The sequence below is a fragment of the Orcinus orca genome, chromosome 6 (assembly GCF_937001465.1).
Source record: "Orcinus orca chromosome 6, mOrcOrc1.1, whole genome shotgun sequence".
Classification (NCBI taxonomy): domain Eukaryota; kingdom Metazoa; phylum Chordata; class Mammalia; order Artiodactyla; family Delphinidae; genus Orcinus; species Orcinus orca.
Window position 1 is genome coordinate 10,401,122 of NC_064564.1, and position 12,778 is coordinate 10,413,899.

Consider the following 12,778-nt stretch of genomic DNA (forward strand, 5'->3'; position numbering starts at 1 on the left):
TCCTTGGCTTCCATAGCCAATGAAGACAGAGTTTCAACCTTTTCTAATTAGATATTTTATACAGCCTTTCACCTCAACAGCCTCCTACCCTATGATGCACTGGTTTCAGCTCTTGGGATCTCTCTTAAGGAAAATTGTAGATTCAGAAAACACTTAGTCACAAAATATTCATTATATATTATATATAATAGTCATAGCTGTAATCATGTAAACAACCTAAATCAACAATAAGGAAAAATTACTCCACATTTGAAATAATATTTCAAGGTAATGACATGGAAAATTTCAACCTTAGTTTTAAAAGAACATGTAGGCTCTAAATAGAAGCATAAAAGGTAAAGGAAAATGTAAGCAATGATTGGCTTTTTTCTCAGCTTTACTGCGGTATAATTGACAAATAAAATTGTAAGATATTTAAAGTGTAAAACATGATGATTTGAGGAACGTACATGTCAACTTAAACACATCATCATCGTATATATATATACGGTGAGAACATTTAAGTTCTACCTTCTTAGCAATTTCAATCACACAACGCACTGTTACCAATTACGGTCACCATGTTCTACGTTAGATCCTCAGACCGCATTCAGCCTATAACTAAGGTTTCTACCCTTTTACCAACCCCTCCCTATTCCCCGGCCCTGGCAACCACTTTTCTACTGTTTCTATGAATTTGACTTTTTTTTAAAATTTCACATATAAGTGATACCACCCAGTATTTTTCTTTCTCTGTCTGACTTATTCAGTGATTGACTTTTAGTGGTATAATTCTTATTGATTTTTTTCCTCTTCTTTCCACTTTCCTAAACTTTCCAGGTCTTCTATAATAATTATATATATATATTACTATAAATACTTAATTCACTACATTAAATTCCCTATACTTAAAAGATTCCTAATGGATACATTTGGGTTCAAGTTTTTCTTTTCCTCCTGACATGTAATCACTGACATTTATTGAGTACTTAAAATATTTCAGACTCCCTTTACTGTATGATCTTGGGCAAATTTCTTAACCTTTCTGACCCTCATTTTCCTCATTTGCAAATGAGTATCATTTTTCTCATCTGTAAAATGAGGATGTAATAAATTAGCACATGAATATATCTCAGAAATTATAAGCACTCAATAAATGTAGATATTATTATTATTTCTATATATTACTTTGTCATATTTTGCTACTTATTCTATTGGTTCTTTTCATCCAAGGACATGAGACACATTTTTGGTCCTCTTTGTATTTTCTTTTTTCAATTTTGAGCCAAGACAATATCTTCTATGGTCCCTCTCCTTTTCACTCTTTAATAGTATTATCAAGAAATGGAGCAATGCCTTGGGAGGACGTACCTTTAGCAAGTCAATTTTCCTCAACAAGGGCAGACAGCTCATTTCCTGCATGTCTCCTCCTATATTGCAGTACAAGAATATTGTGAGGCACTGGGAGTTTTGGTAGCCTTGGGAACAGGACCAATTTCCAGATATTTAATTTAGCTCTCGCCTCATCTAAATTGAAATTTTGACATAGCATTTTTCTCACACGAACTGTTTAGAGGGATTCTTTCCAATTTGTCTTTATTTATTGTGAAGTCAAGCCAAACCCCAGAGGTTTTTATGGCCCTTTGGGCAGTTATTGGGTGACAGTATTCAATCACTCACACAAATGCTAATTTGAGATTACTGGTCCCTATAACTCTACCCATATAACATTCCCACCCAGTAATTCCAATAGATGCTCCAGAGAAACGAAAGAAAAACAAAATGGCTTGTAGCACGTATGTGTGAAAGACACTAGGTTTGCTTCAACTCCAGAGAAATGCAGAATTGAAAGTCCTTTCAAAAGGGCAGAGATTCTGTTTCTCCCATTTGATATCTGTGCTGGTGTATGGCATCTTATAGTTTGTCTTTGTTTTTTGTTCTGCCTGAATTTTATGCTTTTTCACTTGCTGAAGATCAATTTCTCCCTTTCTCAGGCATCCCAGCTTTGGTTTTTTATAACTTTGAGTTTTCTAAAAATTCTGTAAATGAATTTTCAAATCCCAAAGCTAGAGGAGGGTGCGGGTCAAAGAAGGTTTGCTTTTTAGGAAAAGGGATATTGCAGTGTTTCGGGTTTGCTTTTTAAGAAAAAAATGACTGGATCCAAATGGTGTGGATCCAAAGGTGATCTTGTGTAGCTTGCTGGTTTGATACAAGCAGCATTTGATTTCACTGGGAGGCTGTGATGTCACCCTGTTACTAGCCTTGTTGATGGGCTCATATGACCTTGGAATTGTTTATGCCCAGAGTTTGTATTTCTTGACTTGATCTTGTCTTAGGAAAACAAGTTACAGAAAAATCATTATTTTGATGGGAAAAACTCACTTAGTCCCAATTTTTAAGATGGTCGCTAGGAGTCAAACCAGCTCACAAAACACTGCTTATTCCAAGGTATGAATGTGTGTGAAGGTACAAATAAATCAATAGTTAGCAGTAGCATTAATGTTGGAATACAAAAACAATCAGCTTAAAATCACATAACCTGGCGTCCAGCACAATATATCAAGAAGTTGTTGAAGTAGTTGGAAAAGTGTGAAATTTATGAATAGGACTTTTATCCTTAAGGGCTTTAGAGGAGAAAAAGCATAAATATACTGGTCCTTCTGATGTTTTTTTCTTGGTTAAATTTATTTTTTAAAGCCTCTTATGTCTCAAGACAAATTATCTTATAAAATGTGCATTTCTGACAGGCTTACACATTAAAGGAATCATTGAAAGATAAGTAGTGACTTCTCTGGGAAGAATGAGAAGATAGATATATTGGTAAATATGAGGAGATTAACTAAGATAATTAAGTACAAAGTATAGAACTGATAATTCAGGCTGAGAGAGGGCAGGGCTCTGGGGGTCCCTGATGGAGCCTGCAGGCCTCATGCCTGAGGCTGGAAGAGGCAGGCATAGTGCAGAGAGGAACTGGCATAGACGCCTGTAATCAGATGTTGTTTACTCTAAACCACAAGGAGTGTTTAGACTGGGAACTAGGATGTTTTCAAATAAGGTGTTCTTGATCAGTCTATATTACAGTGAGAAAAAAAGAAACATGTGCTGGAGGCTTTTCTTGAACAATTTTAGTCCTGAAACTGGCATCTGTGCTCCTTTCTTAATTTGAGAGCTGGTGTATTCTACATTGGAAGTATTTGTCATTGTCGGTACTCAGATTTTTCTTTCTTTATAGAATATTTGATATTCAGTGAAGTAGGAAGAGTCACTGGGGAATTTTCTGGTCATTCTCAGAACTTCGGCTAGAGTTCTCCTCCACATTCAACTAAAACAGGATTTATTTAAATATACATTTTACCAAAAAGATCACAAGGGCTTTAAAATTGAATGAGTATCCTGTGCATTGCTGGTGGGAATGGAAAATGGTGCAATTGCTCTGGAAGACAGTGTGGTGATTCCTCAAAAAATTGAAAACAGAATTACCGCACGCTCCAGCAATTCCATTTTGGGTGTATATATCCAAAAGAATTGAAAGCAGGGTCTTGTAAAGACATTTGTACACCTATATCCATAGCTGCATTATTCACTATAGCCAGAAGACAGAAACAACCCAAATGCCAATTAACGAATGGCTAAAGAAAATGGGATCTATACATACAATGGAATATCATTCACCTTTAAAAAGGAGGGAAGCTCTGACACAGGCTACAACATGGGTGAACCTTGAGAGCATTATGCTGAGTGAAATAAGCCAATAATAAAAATGACAAATACTGTATAATTCCACTTACATGAGGTCCTAGAGCAGTCACACTCATAGAAACAGAAAGTAGAATGGTGGTTTCCAAGGGCTGGCGAGAGGGGGAAATGGGACTTATTTAACGGTTATAGGAGTTTTAGTTTGCAAGATCAAACAGTCTGTAGCACAACTGCACACCCATTTTGAGTATATAATACTTAACACTACTGACTCAGCTGTATACTAAAAATAGTTAAAATGGTAAATTTTATGTTATGTGCATTTCACCACAATTAAAAAAAAAACTAAATAGGTGAAAGGAAGAGGTGATCTAGATAAGCTTAGAGATTATTTTCTCCTATGTCAACACTGATAATTCAACTGATATTTATATAGGGTTTTTTATTTAAAAGAGTGCATTATGTGTAATGTTTTTCTAGAATTAAACTATTCTCTAATATTTACAGACTAAAGCCTAACACTATTTTGGCAAAATTCTTAAATATTTACAGGGTCAAATAGTATAACACTGAACCAATGACTTTTCGTAATATTGATGGTAAGACTTCTACATTTGTGCATTTAGACTAAATTATCATGTATGTGGTGCAAATGAAAACTTATAAACTATATGACCTATTCCTTGCAATACACAGGATGTTTAAAATAAAATAAAACTACTGAATTATTAAAAAGTAGAAATGTTTCTACAGAATTGTTTCCATTGTATTAAAATGGATCAATCTGTGGTGAGTTCAAAATACTCAGCAAAAATATTTCAAAGAAAAGACCTCTGAGTTTTTTTTTTTTGCGGTATGCAGGCCTCTCACTGTTGTGGCCTCTCCTGCTGCGGAGCACAGGCTCCGGACGCGCAGGCTCAGCGGTCATGGCTCACGGGCCCAGCCGCTCCGCGGCACGTGGGATCTTCCTGGACCGGGGCACGAACCCGTGTCCCCTGCATCGGCAGGTGGACTCTCAACCACTGCGCCACCAGGGAAGCCCTCTTAAGTGTCTTTTAATCTTTAGGATTCTCTTTCCGTTTCTTTTTTCTTCTTCTTCTTCTAATTTATTTGTTGAAGAAATCAAGCCATTCGCCCTGGAGAAATCTCTATAGTTTAGATTTTGCTGATTATCTCCCAGATGTGCCATTTCACGTATTCATCAATCCTTTATTTCCTATAAGTTGGTAGTTAGTTCTATAGGCATGACCGAATTCAGATTCAGCACTTTGCTAAGAATGCTTCATAGGCAGTGATGTGTTCCCTCATCAGGAAGCACAGAACAGGTGATCTGGCTCCTTTTGTGATGTTAGCTTGATCCATTAGCTCATTAGGGGTTGTAAAGGGTGACATTCTATCTCTTCTTTTTTTTAATATTAGCTGGAATATATATGTTGTCTATTTATTTAAGTTTAGTGTCCCAGCTATTTCCCAAATGACTCAAGACGCTTTGTACATTAAAAGAATAGAAAATAAGACATTTGGAAACAGAACTCAGTTGAAATCATAATAGAAGCAATTAGATACAGTTCCAGCAATTCTAATACTTTCTTGGTTGAATTTTTTGTGCTCTAGAGATAATATGAAATGCTTATATTTGAATGCTATGAAAAGGGACATACTTAGTGTGGTCAACTAGGATGTAAAGAGATTGACAGCTTTCTGGAGTTAACTAGAGACATACATTTCTCCTGTATAAAGAATATAGAAAATGTCTCTACACTGCTAAGTAGACAGTTATCCTTAACACTGCCACTTGGGATTAAAATATACACACGGCCTGTGTCAAGCAGATTGAGAAGTGGAAGAATATCTTACAGTCTCTAACTGTGAAGTACTTCTTGTCACTGTGATAAGACCTCAGATTACCCAGAATACTTAAGAGTATATTCTTGTTGTAAAAGGATGAACCAGGAAGGTTTAAGGTGTGTATATTTCTGTGTGTTTATAACACATTTCATTTCATCATCAGGTATCACCCACAATAACTAACGTATATTCTATAGGCTCTTAAGGCCATGTTCTGCTACATTCTATCTACCAACACCAGCGTATAAACATCAAAGAAATTTCAGCTCTATAATACGTATTTAGATATAGAAACTCGTATCTCCAGATCAGTAGGGTCTCCTGCCCCTCTTGCTCTGTCCCTGAGATTAAATTAGGGGCTTCAAAGGAGATAGAAGGAACTTGGCAACAATTCCAGCCGCTGAACCCAGGGCAGCTGTTTGTCCAGCCTTTGGTGAGTCCACCACTTGGGACACCCTGGCCTTGCACTGTAAAACTGATGGTCACTTAGATTCCCTGTCCCCTTGGGAACACTCTCTCAAGGTAGACTAGAAAGCTGTCTAAACTCTGCTACTGTATTTTTCTGACATAATAAGCATAACTTATTGAACGGATCTAGGTCTCTGATGAACTTAAAGTGCTTCAAGGTCATGATTTTGATATCAGTGACAGTCTTATAGACAGGGAGCTGCAGGAGATTAGACAGATGCTGTCCTGACCAAAGATAAGACCCTGGCATTTGCCTTTTGACTAAACGTCTGATACATGTCAGCTTTATTTTGACTTGACTCTTGCTTTCCAAAGTGACATGCAGCCCAAAGAAACACCAAAAGACCAACAATTAGGATGCTTTTTAGGAAAAACTAAATACTTGATAGATAAGATCTATGCCATAAGTAAAACTTGACGAGAGAAATTACAGAATCGGAAGGAATATTTAAGATCAACCCATCACGTTCCATAGGTGAGGAAAATTGAAGTGACTTAACCAAAGGCACAGGGCCAGTCAGTAATCGGTCTACAACTCATGTCCTTGGCTCTGGACTAAAAATCACTGAAGGTGACTTTTTAGTGCTTAGTTGCTACCCTAAATACTAAATATAGTGTCAGTTTGTGGCGCGTAAGTGAAATCCCTAGAAAAAAAGGAAAAGTACATTCAGAAAGCTGCTACATTTAATGTTCACGGTAGCAAGACACCAAAATTTCACTTGAGTAAAACTCATCATTTCATTATTACCCCCCAGTGATACAATAAACCTTGGGCAGAAATTGTCGTGTTTGAAATTATATTAATTCCTCTAGGTCATCAGGGTACCACTCAGTGGATTTTAACAGTAATATACCCACCGCTAGTCTAGGGCCACCAACTAAAAAAAAAAAGTTAATGGTTCTACGGATGTTTCCTAGTCAATAAAAAAATGTCTGCTTTAGGACTTCCCTGGTGGCTCAGTGGTTAAGAATCCGCCTGTCAATGCAGGGAACACGGGTTTGAGCCCTGGTCCGGGAAGATCCCACATGCCACAGAACAACTAAGCCCGTGCACCACAACTACTGAGCCTGCGCTCTAGAGCCTGCAAGCCACAACTACTGAGCCCATGTGCCACAACTACTGAGCCTGCGCTCTAGAGCCCATGCTCTGCAACAAGAGAAGCCACCACAATGAGAAGTCCATGCAGCACAACAAAGAGTAGCCCCCACTCGCCGCACCTAGAGAAAGCCCGTGCAACAACGAAGACCCAACAGTCAAAATAAAGATGTAAATAAATAAATATAAATTTATTTAACAAAATGTCTGCTTTATAAAACTACCATACATTCTCATTATTCTTTAAAATTAGATGAGTTCAAAAGGGGTCTTCAAAGATGCTGTCCTTGAATTAAAATACAAAATCATGTTGAAAATCATTTGAATAATATTTTAGAAATGAATCTAAAAACTGTTCATACAAAAGAAATGCAAACTGCTTTTAATTTAAAGCCATCTCTACCATCCCCAGGAACTCCCTTGTATGAGAGCCTAATCTGCTAATCAGATGGAAAATACCCGTCTTCATCGTGAGTTATGGTTAATTAGATGTTACAACTGAACTACTAAGAGACAATGGACCCCTCCAAGGGGCAGTCAACTAGAACATTATTCGGAGGCAAAGCAACCTAATTATTACTGCAAAGTTCAAATTAGAGGAGTTGATTTGAACACTTAATGGACTCACTTTGGGGTCAAACCTCTTGAGATTAGTGAATTCATACCGGACAGTCTTTTTAGTACATTAAAATGGGCTTTGATAAAAGAAAAATACACGGAATCAGAAAGTGTACAGAGAGGGAAAGGCAACATGTAGAGATGCTCCCACCAAGTTCCAGAGAGTTTCCTATAAACTAGAAAGTGTGGAAGCATAAATCCCAAGTTGGGACAATCCCTCACGGGTGACCGACAACCCCCTGCTTCTTGCTTTGGGACACGTGGGAGGCGAATCTCTTCTAGAAAGAAGCACTTTCTCATACGCAGCTCCAGAGAATTAACCTTCCTCTCCCCCAGAAGAGACTCCTGCAGTCCTTAGGGGTCAGAGAGGAAAGCAGTGAACGCACTCAGATTGTCGAGATGGTACCCACGGTGGTACATTTGACAGAAGAACCGTGAGGTTTAAAGAAAGAGTGAAGAACACTGTTTGGGTGGGTTTAGCAAATGTGCATGATCTATTTTCAGTCCCCTATGACTGCGGGGACACTGCTTCCACAAGACGGTATGTCCTGTGGTCCAAACAACTGATTTACACATAAACTTAGAGAGTGATTCTTGTTGGTATGTTGGTGACACGGAAAGATTTCAGTGACTCAATACATTACAGGAATGAGATTATAAAGTTTTCCTAAACATTGATTACTGTGCGAAGTCCTAGTAGAACACAGGCCTTTCACAACTGGTACCCACAGAGCCCTCGTACGGATCACCGATCACTTATCATGCCTTTGATAGCACACCTGGATGGCAGGCCTCTGCTTCATTTCCCTAACAAGACAGTAAGCTCCAGGCTCCCTCAGAGGCGGCACTGGGCTGTACAGCCCTTGGGAATCTTCCTTGGAGCTTGCACACAGTGGAGAGGGGAGGAGAGAGCCAAAGGGAGGGGGCACAGCACACCTGGCTCAAAGCAGAGAGAGACATGGGACAGCCAGCCTCCTAGGTGAGACTCTACCACACAGCCATCAACTCATACCAGCTCGTTCATGGCTAGCCAAAAGTGTTTCGCTTTAAATTGGCAATAAACAGAAGACGATGAATTATCCAAAGCTCACTGAGAAATACAAAAGTCTATATTTTTCATCTTTCAAACTTAGCATTCTAAGGCATTCCTTCAGCTATTTAGAAATGCTGCTTCTAGGACTTCCCTGGTGGTCCAGTGGTTAAGAATCCATCTTGCAAGGCAGGGGACGCCAGTTCGATCCCTGGTCAGGGAACTAAGATCCCACATGCCACGGGGCAACTAAGCCCACACGCCACAACTACAGAGCCCATGCGCTCTGGAGCCTGTGAGCCACAACTAGAAAGAAGCCCACGCACCGCCATGACCCACATGCCACAACGAAAGATCCCACGTGCCGCAACTAAGACCCTATGCAGCCAGCCAATGAATAAATATTTAAAAAAGAAGAAGAAATGCTGTTTCTCTTCCTAAGTACAAGTGATTTACTGGGGTCTCCAATTATTGGCTTAATAAATGTTTACTGAATGAGCACTGTCAGGTCTGTAGTCAAAAGCTTGACCCTCCTCCACCCTCTAAGAGGACAGAAATTCCCCCCAAGTCAGGTTTAGGGAGTTTGCAGCACCTACTCACATCCTTCATCATCACAGACTTCCCACCCAGGCCTGGCCTGACTCCAAATCCTGTAAACTTTGCACTCTAGAGTCTGATCTGCAGATCTCTGTTCATTACAGGGAAAACAAAATAGAGGGGGGCATATTTTGATCTAAAATATTCTTGTGGAAGACCCTACCAGCATTCTTTTACGGTAAAAATTAGAATGTGAAATATTTTAACTGACCCATTGGTAAAACATACTTATAGGGCAGTCAAGAAAAATAAAGGAAATTGAGAATTTTTTAATCACTTCACCAATAATCAGAAGCAATAAAAACAAGGATAAGGACGTCCCTGGCGGTCCAGTGGCTGGAACTCCACGCTCCCAATGCAGGGGGTGCGGGTTCGGTCCCTGGTCGGGGAACTAAGATCCCACGTGCCATGTGGCGCACCAAAAAAAAAAAAAAAAAAGGAATAAGGGTAAACGCTTGCATGCAGAGAAACTCCATTGCGGAGTAATTCTGACATCTGTTAAATTGGAGAGCAGGAAAGAGATCATAAATCCTTCCATGAATCCCTATTGTTACAGATCGTAGGAGGAGACAATAATAATACTGTCCTTGATGCAAACACGCAGAGAAAGTTTGAAATTGAAACCTACAGAACAAACAGCATGGTAAGATTCTGTTTCAATTAATAGTAGACTATGCTTGTTAGAAGCTCCAGGAGAGCCCGCCTCATGTTTTACATGCAGGAGACTGAAAGCAGAGATGAGTATACATCCCACAGAAAGAAAGCCACCAAAACACACTTATTTGGCTTGAAAAAAGAACTGAGAGATTAATGCATTTTATCACAGCCAGTAGGAAATGTTTTAGTCTGTAAATAAGTTATCTGATTTGACGTTGTTCCCGCTGTTTGTTTTTAATTAGGCAAAGAAACATTTCCAAATTTTTGTTTTCTAATCTTAAAGACCTAAGTCCACAGTGATTACGTAGCATTTCAACTGCCTATCCCTCTTCACATCTAATTTTAACAGCAAATCAGTCACTTTCCACTTCAAATCAGGAGCCATGGGCTGAACTTGCGTGCCAGTTTGCTATTGCCTCACAGGAGGGAAAATCTGTTTGCTTCCTGTTGATTTGAGAGGTATTTTTTTCTTTCCTGTGGTTTTTACATGCAGTATTTTCAACACAGAGAACACTAGGCAAAGCCTTGCCAGAAAGGGCCCTCTTGTTGGCAAGAGCCCATATGCTGGAACGTTCACCTGACTTCACCAGCAGGGACCCAGGGCGGATGCCCACCTGGGTGCAGGCTGGCGAGGCTGCAGTCTGGTGGCCCCTGGTCCACAGAAACCACAAGGTGGAGTGCCAGCGGGTCAGTGTCCAAAGGGCGGCGTTTGCATCCTGTGGAGCATTCTGCAACTTGTAAGGTATAGAGACCTCTAGGCATGAAATCTTACTCGTCTTTCCCCTTGCGATGAAACGAGGAGAAGATGGGCTTCCGCTGGGCTTCACCGTTCACGCTCTCCACACACAGACGCCCAGGGGTAATTCTGCTACAACTAATGTCCTGTGTTCTTTCTGTACCCGTTCTTCTCCCTCCTTCCCAGAACACCTGAAGGAGAAGCTGGAAGAATACATGGCTCGGTTTTCCAAAGTGAGGATTGTTCGCACCAAGAAAAGGGAAGGGCTGATCCGGACCCGACTCCTGGGGGCGTCCATGGCCAGAGGCGAGGTCCTTACGTTCCTGGACTCCCACTGCGAGGTCAACGTCAACTGGCTTCCCCCGCTCCTCAGTGAGTGACCCTCAGCCCCCGGGGCCTCCGGGGGAGGCGGGGGAGGGTGCCGTGCGCTTCTATGTCATCCGCCATCGACAAAGGCTAGAGACCCCTTTTACGAGGTTTACAGTGGGAGCGGTGAATTCTATCTTAACTATTGCTGGGGCGTATAGGTAACTAGAAAACCACATTGAAATTGACATTTTAGGTAATACCAACTGCAGTCTAACTTAAGGTTTGAAAAGGTTTGATTTCTCTATCTTAGACATTCACTGAGTAAACACTAAAAGTAAAAAGTATTCACTATACTACCTATAAGCACAGTATGATTAAAATACACACACACACACAGAGTTTAGCAAGTATTATAGGACTGTTAAGAGATGAGAACACACACACACACACACACACACACACACACACAGAGTTTAGCAAGTATTATAGGACTGTTAAGAGATGAGAAAAGTATTCAGCCCCAGAATACAGTTAAAGTGAAAGCACACTGACATTTTCCCAGGATTTATAAGGCCATTCTCTTTTCCACTCCTGCACCAGCTTAGCTCCCTAAATATACGACCCCCCCATCATGTTTACACACAATCCCTCAAACACTCAGAGCTGCCGTCCAGGTGATACATCTTCAATGATCACTAGAAGACTATCACTTGAACTGTTAGAAACACCAAAGTCCTGAAAACCACTCAAGCTCGAAAACCTGCATGAGGTTCAGTCCAAGCACCAGTATTTTTTTAATTTCACAGTTAAGTCAGAGATCAAGCCCAGTAGTAGCTAAGGAATAAACTGTAAGGCTGAGGGAAAAAGTGTGTTTCTAAAAAGTTCTTGGTGCGCACATATTGAGCTCCTTTCTGTTCTTCCACATTTCACTAAATCAACTTTTATTGTAACTATATCCCTGGCCTTGGAGCTAAAGCCAGTTAACAACCTCCTTCACAATAGCTGTCTCAGAAAGAATCATTTTCTGTTGAGAACCGTGCAGGATTTCAGATAGAAGCAGCAAAGCTCCATTAGTAAACGAGGTGGGGGAAAAAATCAATGGAAATTGTGTTGCATTTGAAACAGGAAATGACCAGCAACTAAGGCTCCAGGGCATCTCAGAGCCACACTCTCCCCCGGCAGAAAACCGCCCAGACACCCTCATCAACAGGGATGTTTCTAGGCTCCTAATGGCCAGAGATTCCTCTGAGCTTTTCATTAAAAGTAGCTTGTCCAAGGACATAGCAATTTAGAGTTTCATCAGCAACCATCAGTTTCCCTTAAACGGAATTTGACCTCTATGGTGCTGAATACTCAAGTCAGCACAAGGCCTAATTTATTTATGAACCAAAGCAAGCCCTAAATGCCAATTATCAAGGCTCTGATTGTTCATATGCACCTAACAAAAAAAAAAGGAAAAAAGAGGGAAAAGACAGAGAAGCCCACTTTTTCTCATTGAAGCATTTCATTTCCTGTAGGCCTGATGGGTAAGAAATGATTCACGCTCAGGATCACTATCTTTTTTTATTTTCCTCTATCAGTGTCTTGACACATCCTCCAAAATGGAAAAAAAAAAAAAAGGTGGAGCCACACAGTTTCTTGGTTCATTTTTCACCTTGGGATTTTACCTGAATTTCAATTTCCCATTAAGAGTCTGTTTGTTTGATCCCTGGAAATTGAAATGTAGGCACAAGCCTTAGATGAA

The 12,778-nt window shown here is 40.1% G+C and overlaps 1 protein-coding gene across 1 annotated transcript in view; it reads left to right on the forward strand.

The window, feature by feature from the left end:
- Window positions 1-12,778, forward strand: part of GALNTL6 (polypeptide N-acetylgalactosaminyltransferase like 6) — a 1,137,703-nt gene that overhangs the window by 925,678 nt on the left and 199,247 nt on the right. Inside the window, exon 5 of the mRNA XM_004278676.3 lies at window positions 10,912-11,097. Within this exon, the coding sequence (XP_004278724.1) occupies window positions 10,912-11,097 (186 nt within the window). The remainder of the gene's footprint in view (window positions 1-10,911; window positions 11,098-12,778) is intronic.